This window comes from Malus domestica, chromosome 09 (assembly GCF_042453785.1).
Source record: "Malus domestica chromosome 09, GDT2T_hap1".
NCBI lineage: Eukaryota > Viridiplantae > Streptophyta > Magnoliopsida > Rosales > Rosaceae > Malus > Malus domestica.
In genome coordinates this window covers 34,309,599-34,328,207 of record NC_091669.1, presented here as the reverse complement: position 1 = coordinate 34,328,207, position 18,609 = coordinate 34,309,599, and the positions used below count along the sequence as shown (strand labels likewise).

General features: G+C 38.5%; 1 protein-coding gene and 1 pseudogene across 1 annotated transcript; both read right to left on the bottom strand.

The window, feature by feature from the left end:
* The window catches only part of LOC108174010 (protein DJ-1 homolog D-like), a 49,767-nt pseudogene that overhangs the window by 4,576 nt on the left and 26,582 nt on the right, over positions 1 to 18,609 (bottom strand).
* LOC139188064 (uncharacterized) lies at positions 15,473 to 16,155 on the bottom strand. The gene has a single exon (XM_070805087.1). The coding sequence runs from the start codon at positions 16,153 to 16,155 to the stop codon at positions 15,607 to 15,609; it is 549 nt and encodes a 182-aa protein (XP_070661188.1). The 3' UTR covers positions 15,473 to 15,606.

Below are 18,609 nucleotides of genomic sequence, written 5' to 3'. Positions count from 1 at the left end.
AAGAGCGGGAAAACTAGCAAGCAGTTTTTTTATTCCAAATAAATGAAGTATTAGAAATAAAGGTTGCAGAGCAGAGGTGGCTGATTGACCTGGACAGAGCGCGTCTACGGACAATCCAAACGCCTGTAATGCTTAAAACCAAAATTTAAACTAAATTTTGTAAATCAAATGTGGTTGTTGATGAGTGGAAGTATTGATTAGCGTGCTTCTTTTTTATTTTTTATGATGCATTAATTGATTAAAAATTTGGTCTACGTAGTATTATCGTTCTTCATTTCTTAATTTCTTACTTTTCTTGCTTGGTTTTTTTTTTTTTTTTTTTGAGAGAAAATATCATTACTTTAGTCTAAAGTAAGGCTGGAAATGGCACTGTAGAAATGGATAGTGTTTCAATCCGGATTTCAATTTAATTACAACAATGCCATTGCTCTTTGTGTTGCCTTTAGGTGAGCAGCCCGGCTTGCAGCTAGGCCCAAATGTATTGGTTTTAGCTGAGAGGCCCGGCCCTCGGTCAGGCCCAAAATTTTAAATTACAGTTTTGCCCATAAAAAATAACAATCCGATGGTGGGGATGGTGTATCGGGAAGGACAATTGTGTCCTTTCATTTTTGGGCGAGATAGGGGTAACCAGGTAGGTTTCATTTGCTGTCGTTGAATGAGGGTTTCAGGGATGAAGGCTCTATGAGAGAGAGAGAGAGAGAGAGAGAGAGAGAGAGAGAGAGGGATGGAGATGGCAATGGAAGGAGAGTGAGGGGGAGGGGAAGGGTTCTCGGCACTGTTGCTGCAGGTGGATTTCACAAGTGGGAGAGTGGGTATGGTCAGAGAAGACCATATGGGTCATCAGGATTTCACAGTGAATTGAGGATGTTGATATCCTTGCCCATAGGGCACATCAAATGTAGGGACACTTGGCATTGTGGTCCGTTCGGCATTATGAGTCAATTGAGCAGTGAGCTGTGCCAATTGAGCTTGAATGGTCGCAAGTGCCATGTCTTGCTCCATTTGTACCTAAAATCAAAGAAAGAAAAATAACTCAAATATCAAAAGTAACACAAAACAAGGAAAACAAAACTATGTCAGAAACTAAAACAAAAACAAACTAAACAAAAAGAAAAGAACCAAGGGATTAGCAAAGTTGCTAATCCCCGGCAACGGCGCCAAAATTTGATGCGAATAAAATAAGCACACAAATTAAACCCTCTTTTTGACAATTGTAGCAAAGTATGTAAGTAGGGATCGTTCTAAACCGGGGATTAGGAGGGCTTGCTAAAACCTCTAAACTGACTCAAAAACAAAAAGAAACAAAGTTAAAAATGTAAACAAAAGATTTTAAAACAAGAAAGTAAAAGCGGGATTTGAGTTTGGTGAAGTTGAAAGTAAAAACGAATAAACTAAAAACTTAAATAGATTTTAAACAAATTTGGGTTGAATGGATAATGGAAGGCTAGCTAAGGGGTTCTTCTCCACACATGTCTTGCTTGCATACAAAATGATTTCCAATTGCATTTCAATAACTTATTAATTCTCAACGCCCCAAATTAACCGTGAATTGCACTAATTAACCCTCAGTTTTTCCACAAGTTATTGGGTTGGATGATTGCATACGACAACCCAAAACATTCCCTACAAGTTCCCTACATGAATTGCATAATAGAGATACAAGCAAGAATCATTAAGTTATATGAAAAACATAAGCATTGACGAGGCACTCGTTACTATGATTTGCATGAAACTTATGCCAAGGATTTACTTAACACAATCGTGACTAGCGACTTTTACTACTCATGAATATAAGTTCATAACGATTAGGTGAAATTCCCTTATACTCTAGCATCATATTTATGCATGCAAACTAAGTATGCATCCCTAATCAACATACATAAACATGTTATCAATCAAATAGATAAGTAAATCGAATTCATAACTTATGAAACGCAATTAAAAGTAATCAAATCATATTGCAAGCATTAACATGGTTTCGAATCCCCCCTAGCCAAGGGGGGTTTAGTTCCTCATTATTACAAAACAAAGATAAACAAATTTAAACATTGAAAAACAAAGGAAAGAAAGCACCTAAACGTTCCAACGATCCATGTTGGATAGCAAGTGCGTCTAAGGACTTTTCTCCTTCTCTTTGCCACAACAACAAGGTTGGAATGATGTTGAAGGGTTGGTTATTTGGAGGAATGGATGGGAAGGGGTTTAGATATGTAGGAGAGGCAAGGAAAGGCTTGGAGAATGGTTAATTTCTGGATGATTTGAATGAGGTTGATGCCATGGTATTTATAGGAAGAGGATGGACTTGTTTAACACAAAATGTTGGTGGAATTGAGTAGGTGAGCATGGCAAAGAGTGGGAATTGTTGGTGGGTTAGGTATTGAGTCATCCACTCACATGTCATGGTTAGCTAAGCATTGCATCATCCACTCACATGTCATGGTGAGCTAAGCATTGCATCATCCACTCACATGTCATGGTGAGTTAAGCATTGCATCATTACTCAAATTTCTGGTGGAGGTGGAAGTAAAAGCCACGGCATTGATGTGTTTTGAGTGAAGTTTTGGCCAATCCTTCTAGAAATTTATCCCTTCTTGCAACTTGTATTTGTTTCACCAGATTTTTAGCATGTTCTTAGCCTCTTTTGTCTTCAAATTCGTCCATCCATCTTGCTCATATCATATGTAATCCATTACAAGCTCAAAACTGCTCCAAAATGCACTTTCTTGCTACCTTAGCCCTTTGGACCTACAAACACACGAAAATGGCTTAAAGTACTAAAATAACTAAGAACTAATAACGTAAATGCAAGAAAACTAGTTAACTAAGTCGCATAAATATGCGTCTATCAAATTCCCCCACACTTAGCTTTTGCTAGTCCTCGAGCAAAACAAAGAAACAAAACATAAGAACAAAACAAAACCTAAACCTTCCAACAATTACCTTAGGGATTTTCAATGCAACATGACATGCAAAAGATCATCATAACCACAGATTTTTTTGCCTTCCCTACCCTTGAGCACATACTTAATCAAAGTCACCACATACTAGTTCACATATAACCAATTAAAACGATGTTTTGAATGTAGTAACATGCCTTAGAGAATTTGCTCAATTCCTTACAAGATACACTCTTATTTTCACTCTGATTTTCTGACTACTTACCCTACACTAGATGTATGTGAGAAGATTGATGTAAACATGAAAACGAACACTCACATATGTTTATAGCAAAGAAAGCAATTTCTGGAGTTATTAAGCATGTATAGATATGATCTCATGACTGGAATGCTACTACTTAGATGCGAGAACCAGGGACACCATATGCTCGTACCAATCCCAAACTCCACATATTGAAACACATAACACTCAAGATTGAAGTTAAGGGTTGTAACGGGGTTAGGGGTGATTGGCTAACAATGAAAGGTAAGGAAACAAACGTTTTTAAAGCATAATAAGCAAAGTAATGAAATTGATGCTTAGAATTCCCTTTGAATGCAGCAACTAACTTTAAACACAATGGGGTTATTCATTCAACTTTTTAGGGCCGATTTCAACTACAAACAACACTTGTGAGCCTTTCCTCACTTATTTCAAACTCTTTTTCTTTTTTTTTTTTTTCTTTTTCTTTTCTAACCCGTGCCTTAATATTTTCTTTTGGCACACAAAACACAAAAATCTCATTCCCCCACACTTGTTTTCTGCATAAGGACAATCAAAAGGAATTCATTTTAAGTCATGCTTCATTATGCTTTAAAAACAAGGGTATGGATAGTCCTAATCTAGGCTAGGTAAGGGAAATGTGGTTTAACAAAGAAAACAGGCTAAACAAGGCTCAACGGGGTTAAACTTAAACAAATATGCACGGGATAAGCTTTTTGGCTCTAGTTCACTACACAACTTCATCTTGAATATGTGTTATGCAAATCAATGTCATGCTTTGAATGGAACGGGCATAAGTTCTAGTATTTGGAACTAAATGATGAAACGCCTTCTAAGTAGCAACCAAGCAAAGAATGATGAGATCATGCAACGACTTTAGAAAACAAAAATGCACAGATTAATAACTCTCCAAAGAACGTATTAGGCTCAAGTCTCTCAAGGTTGTAGTGTTAGTTTGAGTTCCTTCCTTCAAGCATGTTACAAAAACTGATTTTTTTCTTTGTGATTACATGTGAATTCGTAAACTATAACTATAACTATAACCAAGCATAAATCAAGAGCATATCAAACTTCCATCCATGTTTATAACTTTCTTTAACAGTCATGCAATTAAAAACCAAATCCTCATTATTTGTGTTGGAAGGTACCCTAAGACACAAACAAACACACAAAAACAACTCTTTTTGGCTTTTTCAAAACAATTTATTTTTTCAAATTTTTGTCAAATTTTCGGATTTTTATGTCAAAACATACTAACATGCTTAAAAACACACTAAAAACACTTAAAACAGCAAGAAACAACATTGTAAGTGATAGGTGAATAAAATCCCACGAAAATCATGCAACAGCAACTTGTTTACCCCCCCACACTTAAATATAACATTGTCCTCAATGTTTCAAACATAAACTCACACAAAAGCAAACAAACAAACAACGAGGAAACATGATAAACATGGCAAAGTAAAAGCAACAGAGAGGAGGGTTAAAGAACGCAAACACCTGGTTTTGGAGTCGGAAATTCCTAGGTCTTCTTTATTTCCATGGGTTGCCTCCATCACTAATGAGAACTCTAGGCATGCCAAACCTAGCAAAGATATTAGTTTTCACAAAATCTGCAACAACCTTTGAATCGTTAGTCCGGGTGGCTTTGGCTTCCACCCATTTGGAAACATAATCAACAGCTAGCAAGATATAAGTGAAACCAAAAGATGGAGGGAAAGGACCCATGAAATCTATACCCCAATGTCAGAAAACACTATAATGCAAATAAAAATAAAATAAATAAATAATAAGAAACAAAATAAAGCAATTGGACTGAAAACTTCCCTAGTTTGCAGTAAAACCAAGCGATGACCCCCCAAGCTAAAATTCTGCAATCAACTTCAAGGGTGGAAATAACCAAAAGTTCCTGCAAAGAAAAGAAATAAATCAGTTTAGTAACACAAGAAAATAAAAAAAAAAATTGCAAACGAAAAATTGAAAATCACGATAAAAGACAATGAATAGAACTAATAAGTGATCATTGGTCGTGCTTGTTGACTTTCCACAGCTTTCCTCTTGAACAGGGTGACACTTAGCTTTTTACTTGCAAGTGATGATTTGATGATATTGTACGGCGAAGCTTTGCTCTTTGGTGATGTTGCAGTTCCTTATTTGTTCTCCAAGCAGATGTGGCAGCTTCTCTAGTTCTTCAGCTCGGACTCCTTCCGCTGGGATGATTGTACGAGCTGCATTCTTCTCTGCTTGTTTCCTCTGCATGGCGGGCAGGCACGAGGTAGAGGTATTGGTCTGTTTCTTTCTTCAATCTTTCCAAGTGCCCACCTCTTGCTCTCTTTCTCCTTGTCCCTAGCTGAGGATGAATCAGCACGTTGTCTCCACATGCTTCGAGGTATCATCTTCACTTCCCTTATACGTGAGAGACGAAGAGGAAACATAAGATGATGAGTACTCGAGAGCAAGTGCTGGCTGGAGAAAGGACAGGGAGAAAGCATGATATGAGATACTCTTGCTTTCAACCTTCATGATATGAAATACTTTTGCTTTGGATGGGTTGTTTGCAGGGGTATCCCAGGGGATGAAAAATACAGAGTGACTTGAGAGGGTTTGTTGGAAAGCCATTTCAGAGAGGAAGAAGTGCTGAGAGGGTGTGCCTTTGCTGTGGAAGGCGAAGGTAGATACTTATGAGACTTTTCTTCACAACCGGAACTATTCCCTCACTCATTGTCGGCAGCCGGTGGATGGATGAATAGTACAAATTACGCGCTTTCTGACAAAGCTGCCCGTAATTTCCGCAAAGCAGATTCCTCATTGATATCTGGAATCGGCGCTTCGAGCTCTGAGCATCGTCGATTGTAGAGGTAGCATGTGACACGTGCGGATAAATCTGGAAAAGAAGATTTGCCCGTGGGTTGAAGCCCAGCTTTTGAGAAAGCTAGCGTGTCTTTGACTGTTGAATTTCCCTCTTCGATTTCTGAATTGGTGCTTCGACAAACTGCCCGAGATTTTCGCAAAGCAATTTGCGTGTGACAAGTGACGACACGTCTGGACAAATTGATCTTTTGAAATCCGGGGTTCGGCTCGTGGTTTCTGAGCAAGCCCATCCTTTAAGAAATGAAACGCCTATTTTGAGAAAAGAATCCAGCTTTTGAGAAAGGAAACTCCTCTTTTGAGAAAAGAATCAGGCGTTTGAGAACGGAGCCCTGACTCTTCGATTTGCGAGAGGACGCCTCTTCAATTTCTGAGGAGCGCCTCTTTGATTTCTTCTTTTTATAGAGGCGCTAATTTTGTTCCACAACACACTTGAGCTCCCTCCTGTAAACACTCCCTTCTTACACTTGTTTAATCTTGATCAGTCATCCTCTCTTCTTTCTTCACCACCTCTGAAAATGTCTGGCCCTTCCGATCGTCGTTTTGACTTGAACCTTGGTGAAGAGGCAGCTCCGCCTTCACCAGACAACATATGGCGCCCATCCTTCATATCCCCTACCGGTCCCCTTACCGTGGGGGATTCGGTGATGAAAAATGATATGACAGCTGCGGTGGTGGCCCGGAACCTTGTCACCCCCAGAGATAACAGACTGCTCGCTAGACGGTCTGATGAATTGGCGGTTAAGGAGTCTCTGGCTCTTAGCGTGCAGTGTGCTGGTTCGGTGTCCAACATGGCCCAACGCCTATATGCTCGAACCTGTCACGTTGAATCGTTGGTGGCTGAAATACAGAGTCTCAAAGAGGAGATTAGAGGACTCAAGCATGAAAATAAACAATTGCACAAGCTTGCACACAATTATGCCACAAACATGAAGAGGAAAATTGACCAGCTGCAAGACACTGATGGTCAAATTTTACTTGATCACCGGAGGTTTGTGGGTTTGTTCCAACCGCATCTGCCTTCGTCTTCTGGGGCGGCACCGCGTAGTGAAGCTCCAACTGATCAACCTCCGATACCTCCTCCTTCCGTGGCCCCGCCGACTGTTGAAGCACCGCCGACTACTGAAGCACCACCTGACCAATGAATGCTATTAGTTTACACATCATTGTAAAATATTTTTACTTTTATGTTTTTTTTTTTTTTTTTTAATTTATTTTTATTTATTTATTTATTTTTATTTTATTTTTTTATTTTTAGGTGTGTTTTGTTTTGTTTTTTTTTTTTAAATCAATGTAAAATATGTAAATCAATGTAAAAAAAAAAAAAAAAAAAAAAAAAAAAAAAAACTTTGTTTAACCTTCCCCCACACTTAAACTAAATAACACAAACTCACAGAAATCAACCAAATAACACAACTAACTGAACAAAACAAAATGAAAGCAGTAAAGATAAGGCTGTAAGAATGCAAATATGATTTGGTTAGCGACTCCAAAGTCTCCCTTCGTTGAATGCTTGGGTTGCCTCCCAAGAAGCGCTTGATTTAACGTCTTTAGCCGGACGAATCTTTCCTTTAAACTCCACTCGGCTCCAAAGCATGGAATTTATCTTTTAATGGGAGGTGATACTTGAAATGATTCGGCAATGGTTTAAATTCAAGAGTGGGTGCCTGAATCATCAAAATCAGAAACATGTTAGTATAAATTAAAATTAAAATTGGAGAAGATGGCTTACTTTCTTTTTCCGACACAAACTCAATGACAAACACCACATTTTTGAACATTTCCGGGACTTTGAACTTGGCCAGGTTTACTATGATGGTTGTGGCTTGTCCCGTGTCATCAAACTCAACTGCTTTGGGCTTGATTGTCTCATGCACAGCCTCTTGGATGTATTCTTGATATGCTTTAACCACTTCATTCTCTTGAATCCCTTTTCTTGGTGTGCAAGGTTCTTTGAACGTTTCAATACCATCGGGAACTTGTTTTGGTGCACCAAGAATTGGGATATCACTTTGCACCGTTGGAAGAGCTTCCACAATGTCTTTTTCACTCTCTTTGATATTTGGAATCAAAAACCTACAAGGAAAAATGACATTTGGTGGAATAATGTTAGAATGAAGTGGATTTAAAACTTCCTCACCTGAGTTGGATGACATAGGGATTTGAGGAGCTTGCAGCAAGAATTCTTCTAAACTGCCCAGGTCGTCCTCTTCCTCTTCTGCTTGCAGCAGCAATTCATCCATGTTCGGGCTGTGTTTGGATAGTTCTGGGACAGCTTCATCCTTCATGTCACCTTCCAAAGTGATAGCATCGTGGATTTCAAAATCTTCCTTCGAATTTTCAACAGTTGAGCTGGAGAGTTCACTTTGCTCTTGAATTTGTACCATGAATTCCATAATCTCTCCCATTTGACTCATCAATTTATCCAACTTCTTGTCTTGATTTTGTTGGTCCTGCGTCAAAGAGGTTAGTACTTGAAGAATTTGATCACTATCCATGGACATACTTGAATTTGATTGGAATTGTTGTGGGGTATGCGGTGGTGGTTGCATAGGCAATATCCATCTTGTTGAGCCTCCTTGGCTTGATTTTGTGAGCCCTGCACCAAAGAATTTAATTCATTATGAATTTGATTATAATTTATTGACGAACCTGAGTTTGATTGAGCATATTGCATAGGTTTTGAATAGAAATCCTCCTCTTGCTGCCAATATCCCTCTTGTTGGAATTGTTGAGGTTCCCCCCACATATAATTTGAATGATCTCTCCAAGCCGAATTGTAAGCGTTGGAAAACATGTTGTTGCTTGGTTGATCATAGCCTTGATAACCCCAAGCATCTTCGTTCACAGTGAATTGAGGATGTTGATATCCTTGCCCATAGGGCACATCAAATGTAGGGACACTTGGCATTGTGGTCCGTTCGGCATTATGAGTCAATTGAGCAGTGAGCTGTGCCAATTGAGCTTGAATGGTCGCAAGTGCCATGTCTTGCTCCATTTGTACCTAAAATCAAAGAAAGAAAAATAACTCAAATATCAAAAGTAACACAAAACAAGGAAAACAAAACTAAGTCAGAAACTAAAACAAAAACAAACTAAACAAAAAGAAAAGAACCAAGGGATTAGCAAAGTTGCTAATCCCCGGCAACGGCGCCAAAATTTGATGCGAATAAAATAAGCACACAAATTAAACCCTCTTTTTGACAATTGTAGCAAAGTATGTAAGTAGGGATCGTTCTAAACCGGGGATTAGGAGGGCTTGCTAAAACCTCTAAACTGACTCAAAAACAAAAAGAAACAAAGTTAAAAATGTAAACAAAAGATTTTAAAACAAGAAAGTAAAAGCGGGATTTGAGTTTGGTGAAGTTGAAAGTAAAAACGAATAAACTAAAAACTTAAATAGATTTTAAACAAATTTGGGTTGAATGGATAATGGAAGGCTAGCTAAGGGGTTCTTCTCCACACATGTCTTGCTTGCATACAAAATGATTTCCAATTGCATTTCAATAACTTATTAATTCTCAACGCCCCAAATTAACCGTGAATTGCACTAATTAACCCTCAGTTTTTCCACAAGTTATTGGGTTGGATGATTGCATACGACAACCCAAAACATTCCCTACAAGTTCCCTACATGAATTGCATAATAGAGATACAAGCAAGAATCATTAAGTTCTATGAAAAACATAAGCATTGACGAGGCACTCGTTACTATGATTTGCATGAAACTTATGCCAAGGATTTACTTAACACAATCGTGACTAGCGACTTTTACTACTCATGAATATAAGTTCATAACGATTAGGTGAAATTCCCTTATACTCTAGCATCATATTTATGCATGCAAACTAAGTATGCATCCCTAATCAACATACATAAACATGTTATCAATCAAATAGATAAGTAAATCGAATTCATAACTTATGAAACGCAATTAAAAGTAATCAAATCATATTGCAAGCATTAACATGGTTTCGAATCCCCCCCTAGCCAAGGGGGGTTTAGTTCCTCATTATTACAAAACAAAGATAAACAAATTTAAACATTGAAAAACAAAGGAAAGAAAGCACCTAAACGTTCCAACGATCCATGTTGGATAGCAAGTGCGTCTAAGGACTTTTCTCCTTCTCTTTGCCACAACAACAAGGTTGGAATGATGTTGAAGGGTTGGTTATTTGGAGGAATGGATGGGAAGGGGTTTAGATATGTAGGAGAGGCAAGGAAAGGCTTGGAGAATGGTTAATTTCTGGATGATTTGAATGAGGTTGATGCCATGGTATTTATAGGAAGAGGATGGACTTGTTTAACACAAAATGTTGGTGGAATTGAGTAGGTGAGCATGGCAAAGAGTGGGAATTGTTGGTGGGTTAGGTATTGAGTCATCCACTCACATGTCATGGTTAGCTAAGCATTGCATCATCCACTCACATGTCATGGTGAGCTAAGCATTGCATCATCCACTCACATGTCATGGTGAGTTAAGCATTGCATCATTACTCAAATTTCTGGTGGAGGTGGAAGTAAAAGCCACGGCATTGATGTGTTTTGAGTGAAGTTTTGGCCAATCCTTCTAGAAATTTATCCCTTCTTGCAACTTGTATTTGTTTCACCAGATTTTTAGCATGTTCTTAGCCTCTTTTGTCTTCAAATTCGTCCATCCATCTTGCTCATATCATATGTAATCCATTACAAGCTCAAAACTGCTCCAAAATGCACTTTCTTGCTACCTTAGCCCTTTGGACCTACAAACACACGAAAATGGCTTAAAGTACTAAAATAACTAAGAACTAATAACGTAAATGCAAGAAAACTAGTTAACTAAGTCGCATAAATATGCGTCTATCAATTTATCATTTTAGAGAGAGATGGACAAGGAGATAAAGATAGAGAGAGAGGAGGAAGCATGGCTGTGTGCTTTTTTTGGTGTTAATTAATGGGTTGGTGTGCAGGGTGAGTGACAGAGTGACGGAAGGACATGTGGGAGGGTATGGGTTTTCAGTTCTTTCTTTTGATTCAACAGGTTATACACTATTTGAAAAACCTTTCTTTTTTTTTATTTTGTTCCCGTTTGCTTTGTTAAAACCATCATTTGAATTTTTGGGTTTCACTGTGCTCATTTCTCTGCTTCTTCATAATTTGCTGGTGTTTGCTTCTCATCCCTCTGTTGGTAGATCTTTTTCTCATTTCTTGGTTTCTTATGTATTCCTTGGTACAAATCTGTTTACTTTTTGGCTATGTGATAATCTTAGCAGGTGAACTATATGAACGTTTTTTTTGAAACGAGTTAAGAAGATTCAACTAAAAAGAGCATACAAGATAGAGAACTAGTATGCTGCTCGCTAGGGAAAGGCTGCTTGAGAGGCTGAGACGGATGCCTCATTCAGAAACCAGGTCAGTTTCCTGCTACTCAGCGTCTTAATGTGTCCGAATTGTTTAAATTTTGATGAAATTAGCTAGCTTTATTTTCTATTTTATTTGTCTACATATTATTTTGGTTTGTTGAAATTTTGACTATAGTCATTGTCACATGGGCGCCCAGCCCAACCCAAATTAGTTGAGGAAATTTAAATCTTCACCATGGTATTGTTGGGGCTTAAAAAGACTTCACTACTTTGGAGATGTTTATTTCACAAAGAAGAATGTAATGCAGCAGAATTGATAGGCAAGAGAAAGAAAGAACACTCAAAGTTTTTACACAAGATTTTTTATTCACTCACAAACTAGTACAAAAGGAAACACTCAAACACTCTTAGAAGCTTTGTTGCTTCTTCTCACTTCTTGCTACTTGCTCTCTTGGTTGTTACAAATGGTGTGGATGCCTTCTCCTTTTATAGGCATGGATGGAACCTTGGAGAAGCATGGAAACATCATGCTAGATATATCTAGATAATTCCACTACCTTCCTATGCTAGAATTATCTACACTAATCTTGTATGTTGGTGGAATCCTCACCATTCTTCTAGACTCTTCCACCAACTTGAACTTTGCTAGAATTCTCTAGCATGTGCATGGATCTTTCTTTGTGCATAGACTAGATCCATTATCTTTGGGCCAAGACAAGATTAAAATTCAACATCCCCCCTTAATCTTGTCTTGTGACGCCGATTGTGTTCCTCAATCTGACAAAGTCTTCTTGCCTGAGTGGTTTGGTGAATATGTTGGCGACTTGGTCTTGTGACTTCACGTATTCCACTTGCACATCCTTTCTTGCAATACACTCTCTTATGTAATGATAATGGGTATCTATGTGTTTGCTCCTGTCATGGAATACTGGATTCTTTGCTATAGCTATTGCAGACTTGTTGTCGACATAGATCTATGTTGGCTCTTCTTATGGCATGCTTAATTCTTTTAGCAAGTTTCTTTGCCAAATTGCATCACAGACACATGAGGTAGCAGCTACGTATTCAGCTTCGCAGGTAGAAAGAGTGACAATCGGTTGCTTCTTCGACATCCATGTGAATGCAGTGTCTCCCATGAAGAACACAAATCCAGTAGTGCTTTTTCAATCGTCGGAATCTTCTGCCTAATCATTGTCGCTATACCCAACAAGTTTGTAGTTATCAGAACTTGAATAGAACAAGCCAAAGTTAACAGTACCTTTAAGGTATCGAAGAATTCTTTTGGCGGTCTTCAAATGTGTAGTTGTGGGATTCTCCATGTAACAACTGACTAATCCGATGGCATAGAGAATATCTGGTCTTGTGCAAGTAAAGTAGCGCAAGCTTCCAACTAAACTCATGAAAAATGTTGGATCTACACCTTCTCATTCGTCATGATTGGTTAGTTTAACTCCGCACTCCACTAGTGTGCTTATGGGCTTGCAGTCATCCATTTTGAACTTTTTCATTATCTCATTTGTGTAGCTTTCTTGGGAAATGAAAATGCCTTCTTCGTTCTGCTTGACTTCAATGCTTAGGTAGTATGCCATCAGCCCGATGTCGGTCATCTCAAATTCTTTGGTCATCACTCTCTTAAACTCTTCAAACATGCTTGGATTACTTCCGGTGAAGATTAGATCATCCACATATAAGCACACAATTAGAATATCTCCATCTTTGACTTTGACGTAGAGAGCATGTTCATAAGGGCACTTGATGAAGTTGTTTTCTTGGAAGTACTTGTCGATGCGACTATTCCATGCTCGTGGCGCTTGTTTTAACCCATAAATGGCTTTCTTCAACTTTAGAACTTTGTCTTCATGCCCTTTGATTTCATAGCCTGACGGTTGCTGAATGTAGACTTCCTCTTCAAGGACTCCATTTAGGAAAGTGGATTTCACATCCATTTGTTGAATCTTCCATTTGTTTTGAGCTTCCAAAGAAATTAGTAATCGTATAGTTTCCAACTGAGCAACGGGTGCAAATACCTCATCATAGTCAATTTTGGCTCTTTGACTATAGCCCTTCACTACTAATCTCGCCTTGTATCTTTCGACCTCTCCTTTGGCATTCTTCTTTGTCTTATACACCCATTTGACTCCGATGGCTTTATGTCTTTTTGGAAGAATAGTGAGTTCCCATGTATCGTTCTTCTGGATTGCTTCAATTTCTTCATCCATTGCTTTCCTCCACTTAGTATCTTGCACTGCTTCTTGGAAGTCAACTGGTTCACAATCAGCAAAGAGACAGAAAAGTGTAGGATTATCGAGTCTTTTAGCTACCTCATAGAGATCTCGTAGACTTCTTATGCGTGGTACTTCTCTTTCATTTAGACTCCCACTTGATGATGCTGATGCTGGTGAATTACCATGATTGGTTGATGTTGGTGAAGCAGGTGGAGTAGTTGATTCTTGTTGAACCTCTCTTGCTTGTTCCATTATCCCTTGTGTATTCTCTTCTTCAAACTGAGGAAAGAAGTGAAGATCACTTGCATGAGAGCCAAAATCTCATTCTCCTTCTTCATCGAACGTCACATCTCGACTGATCACCGTCTTCCCATTGTTTGGATTATACAGCTTATAGCGTTTTAAATTTGAGTCATAGCCGATGAAGATGAACTTCTCACTTTTGTCGTCGAGTTTGGTTCTCCTCTCGTTTGGTACATGTACATGGGCTATGCTTCCAAAAACTCTTAGATGAGAGATACCTGGTTTTCTTCCACTCCATGCTTCTTGCCAAGTCTTTCCCCACATATTTCTTGTTGGAGACCGATTGGATAGGTAGATAGCACATGCTACTGCTTCTACCCACAACTCATTAGGCAATCTCTTGCTTTTGAGCATGCTTCGAGCCATGTTAAGGATGGTTCGATTTTTTCTTTCCGCCACACCATTTTGTTAAGGGGATCTTGGAATTGTCAAAGGTCAACGAATTCCATTGGCTTCACATAATTCTTGAAATTCCTTCAAAGTGAATTCTCCTCCTCAATCAGATCTCATGGCTTTGATCTTGCAACCACTTTCTTTTTCTACAGTAGCTTTGAACTTCTTGAATGCTCCAAATACCTCTGATTTCTGCTTTAAGAAATACACCCAGGTTTTCCTTGAAAAATCATCAATGAAGAGATGGAAATAATTATTTTTACCCAAAGAGCTTGGTTTTATTGGACCGCACACATCGGTGTGAATGAGCTCGAGTGGCTTCTGGGCTCTTGTGGTTAACTCTTTTGGAAAGCTTTTCCTAAACTGTTTCCCAAGTAAACATCCTTCGCAAGCTTGATCAGGGCGACTGATGCACAGTAAGCCTCTCACCATCTCCTTCTTGGATAATAACTCCAGTCCCCCAAAGTTAAGATGCCTAAAACGAAGTTGCCAAAGCCAGGATGTGTCTTTGTAACATGTTTTGAGGCACTTTGCAACATCATTTTGAATATTCATAGGAAACATTCTATTCTTTGACATTTTCACCTTGGCAATTAATCTTCATTTGTCATCTCTAAGAAAAAGGCTATAATTTTTCTTGTGAATATCATAACCTTTTTCTAAGAGTTGACCCAAGCTCAAAATGTTGCTTTTCATATTAGGCACGTAGTAGACATTTAAAATTAATTGGTGACTGCCATTTTTCAGGGGAATTAGGATGTTACCTTTTCCTTTGACAGGTATTTTGGATTCATCTTCAAAAGAGACGTTGCCACTCACCGATTTATTGAGCTCTACAAACATGCTTCTTCTTCCGCACATGTGGTTGCTGGTGCCGGTGTCAAGGTACCATGTATAGTCTTGGTCTCCATCATTGTTCTTGCATGCTAGTAGCACAATGCCATTATCTTCGTTCTCTTCTTTCACATAATCGACCTTCTCATCAAGTTTGTTGCTTGGAGTTCCACATTCCCAAGAATAATGCCCAAACTTTTGACAGTTGTAGCATTGAACTTAAGATTTTTCATACCTCAAGTTTGAGCGCCCTCTTCCACGACCTTTTGTTGAGCTTCCTCCTCTTTTGTAGTTTCTATGGTTGTTGAAGTTCCAACCACGTCCGCGACCTCAACCGCGACTTCTTTCGTACTGGCTTCTCTCATTGTCCAAGCTTTCTTCTTTCTTCTTTGGCTGGACATGTGTCTTGAGGAGTTGCTCATCATTCCATTGCCTCTTTTTATGTTTCTCTTCATATGCTTGTAGCGAACCCATTAATTGTTCTATACTAATTTCTTCCAAGTTTTTTTTTCTTCAATCGTCACTACAATGTGCTCGAACTTGGGGTCCAACGAGCATAGTATCTTCTCCATAATTCTAACATCTTCTAACTTTTCTCCGTTTCTTTTTAATTGATTGGAAACGGCTAGGACTCTTGAGAAATAATCAGAGATTGATTCAGACCCTTTCATTTGTAGAGATTCGAACTCACCTCTTAATACTTGAAGACGAACCTTTTTCACTTGTTCGGCTTCTTTGTAAGAGGTTTGAAGCTTTTCCCATGCTTGCTTGGCAGAGGTTGCACTCGAGACCTTCTCAAAGCCATTGTCATCTAATGCTTGGTAGATGAGGTAGAGAGCCTTCTTGTCTCTCTTTCTTGAATCTTTCAAACTCTCCTTCTGGGGTTGGGACAGAGTAGATTCATCTTCTGGCTCAATGTAGCCTTTCTCCACGACTTCCCATACATCATGTGCTCCCAAAAAGGCCTTCATTTTGATACTCCAATTATCGAAGCTGTTGTTGTCGAGCACTGGAACTTGGAAGGCTGCCATAGCGTTCCTAGCCATAGCTTTGGTACCATTTTGTTGGGGCTTAAAAAGACTTCACTACTTTGGAGATGTTTATCTCACAAAGAGAATGTAATGCAGCAAAATTGATAGGCAAGAGAAAGAAAGAACACTCAAAGTTTTTACACAAGATTTTTTATTCACTCACAAACTAGTACAAAAGGAAACACTCAAACACTCTTAGAAGCTTTGTTGCTTCTTCTCACTTCTTGCTACTTGCTCTCTTGGTTGTTACAAATGGTGTGGATGCCTTCTCCTTTTATAGGCATGGATGGAACCTTGGAGAAGCATGGAAACATCATGCTAGATATATCTAGATAATTCCACTACCTTCCTATGCTAGAATTATCTACACTAATCTTGTATGTTGGTGGAATTCTCACCATTCTTATAGACTCTTCCACCAACTTGAACTTTGCTAGAATTCTCTAGCATGTGCATGGATCTTTCTTTGTGCATGGACTAGATTCATGATCTTTGGGCCAAGACAAGATTACAATTCAATAGGTATTATAGTACTCACTCACAGTTGTGAATACTAAGGTGCATGCATGGCATGAAGAAGTCGACCATGCACGCCAAGGTCATAGGGATGCAGAGGGCAAACTTTCTTCTTTGGAGGTTAATGTCCTTTGTTTATTGCCCAACAGTGTTGTTATTATCAATTTGTAGCTTTGCGTTCTGAATTTTTTGCTTTGTCAAACAACCTTCTTGAAATTCTAGATTTCAAGCTGAAGTCCAAAAAATGAGAGTTGAGATGGCTTCCATAAAGAGGGATGCAAAGCATTACTCGCGCCAGGTGATATCTGCTTCCTCTCTTTTCGTATATCTTCATATGAAGAGTTTTACTAAGTTATATTGAGCACTATGTTTGACACGCCCCAACCCTGATATTCCCCGAATACCAGGATAGACACGTACTGACCGACACCCGAGGGTGACGAAAGCCATTAATTGATACAAAAGCTAAGAATAAGAAATAAATAAGGGTTATACTAATTGATGAGCACAAATTATACTACTTATTTTGCCTAAAAAATTACATTTTTCCTATGATGTGTTGGATTTAAATGAAAGAATTTACTTGTCTCTGTACCATGATGGCTAGGGAATAGAGATGACTGAATTGCAATATAACTAACTTGCTTTATTTCATCTTTTGTTTAAAAAAATAACCATTGTATAATTGGCTCACACAAAAGACTTGTTAGGCTCCATTTTAATCTTGGGAATTATTTGTCATCTTGTTAAGCTCTAGTATTAAAAAGCTAAATTTGTTTTCACTTAAACTTTATCCAGGTTTGCCCTTTTGTCCAACAAGGAGCAGCATTTCTATCCTTTTGCAATCAAAGGAGGTTGACTTGTCAACCTATTAGTGCAATAAATTTGTGCACGTGACTACCAGGCTGGTTTTTCTTGAATTCGAACCAACAAAAGAAAGAAGAATTTGTATTGTTCCATCTCATTTTCCTTGACTCACAACCGACACACCGAATTTCTGTTTCAATCTCTTGTTTGTGGGTTATCGGTGCATGAATAGTATGGGCATATTCAGTTTTCATATTTTGGCTGCCTATTCCGTTCACTTGCAGTGGGCAGTTTGGTTACTTCAAGATTTGTTGGAAGTGGAATTGGAAGATGAAATATCAGTTACTAATCAAGCGGATAGGGAAAAGAGGCAACATGGATGCTTGAGTGTACGAAGTGGCTGGTGAAGAATTCAATTCTTTTCCGCTTCTTATCTGCTATTTTTTATCAATAAATTGGCGTTAAGGTCTTGACGGTTACGAAAAAGAAACGGCTAATTGGAGAGTGAAATGAGGTAGCCTGGTCATGATTGAAAAAAAGGGGAATAAGAAGGCGACGAAAAAAAAAAAGAAAAAAAGAAAAGGCAGCGGTAGAGACAAAGAGAAGCAGCAGTGGCAGAGCACGGGGATTTCAGGCTTTTCTAAACTTAGTTTTTCGTTTAATTTTATTATGAATTCAATGATATTTCCAGTTATGTTTCGGAACTAATTTTCCTTAGCTAGAGCTACGATGTAGGCATGACTATGAATGCTTAATTTCTGAAGTGAATTATTTCAAGTTTTCAATTTCATTGAGTATCGTCTGTTGTGTTTATATGCTTGGTTTTAGTCTTGGTGATTAGCTATCATCTTGACTTTTACTTGGTAAATTTGATGCAAGTTGTGCAGATGCCATGTTTTCAACTTGAGTGATAGCTTCTTGCAAATAGATACCATGAATTGCCTAGTAGTAGATGCCATACTCTAGGATTTGTGTAGTCTTTATATAAATTTCCACTGATCGTAATGAGTTGCATTATGTTAAACTATTCCAAATGCCATGGATGGTTGCATATTGGGATATACGTAATAGTCTAGATGCCATAGATATTACATGTGCTAGGGAAATTTGACTATAAGCGAGATTGAGTAC

Excerpts from the sequence above, each read along its gene's own strand:
- LOC139188064 (XM_070805087.1), bottom strand. The coding sequence starts at position 16,155 with ATGGCAGCCTTCCAAGTTCCAGTGCTCGACAACAACAGCTTCGATAAT.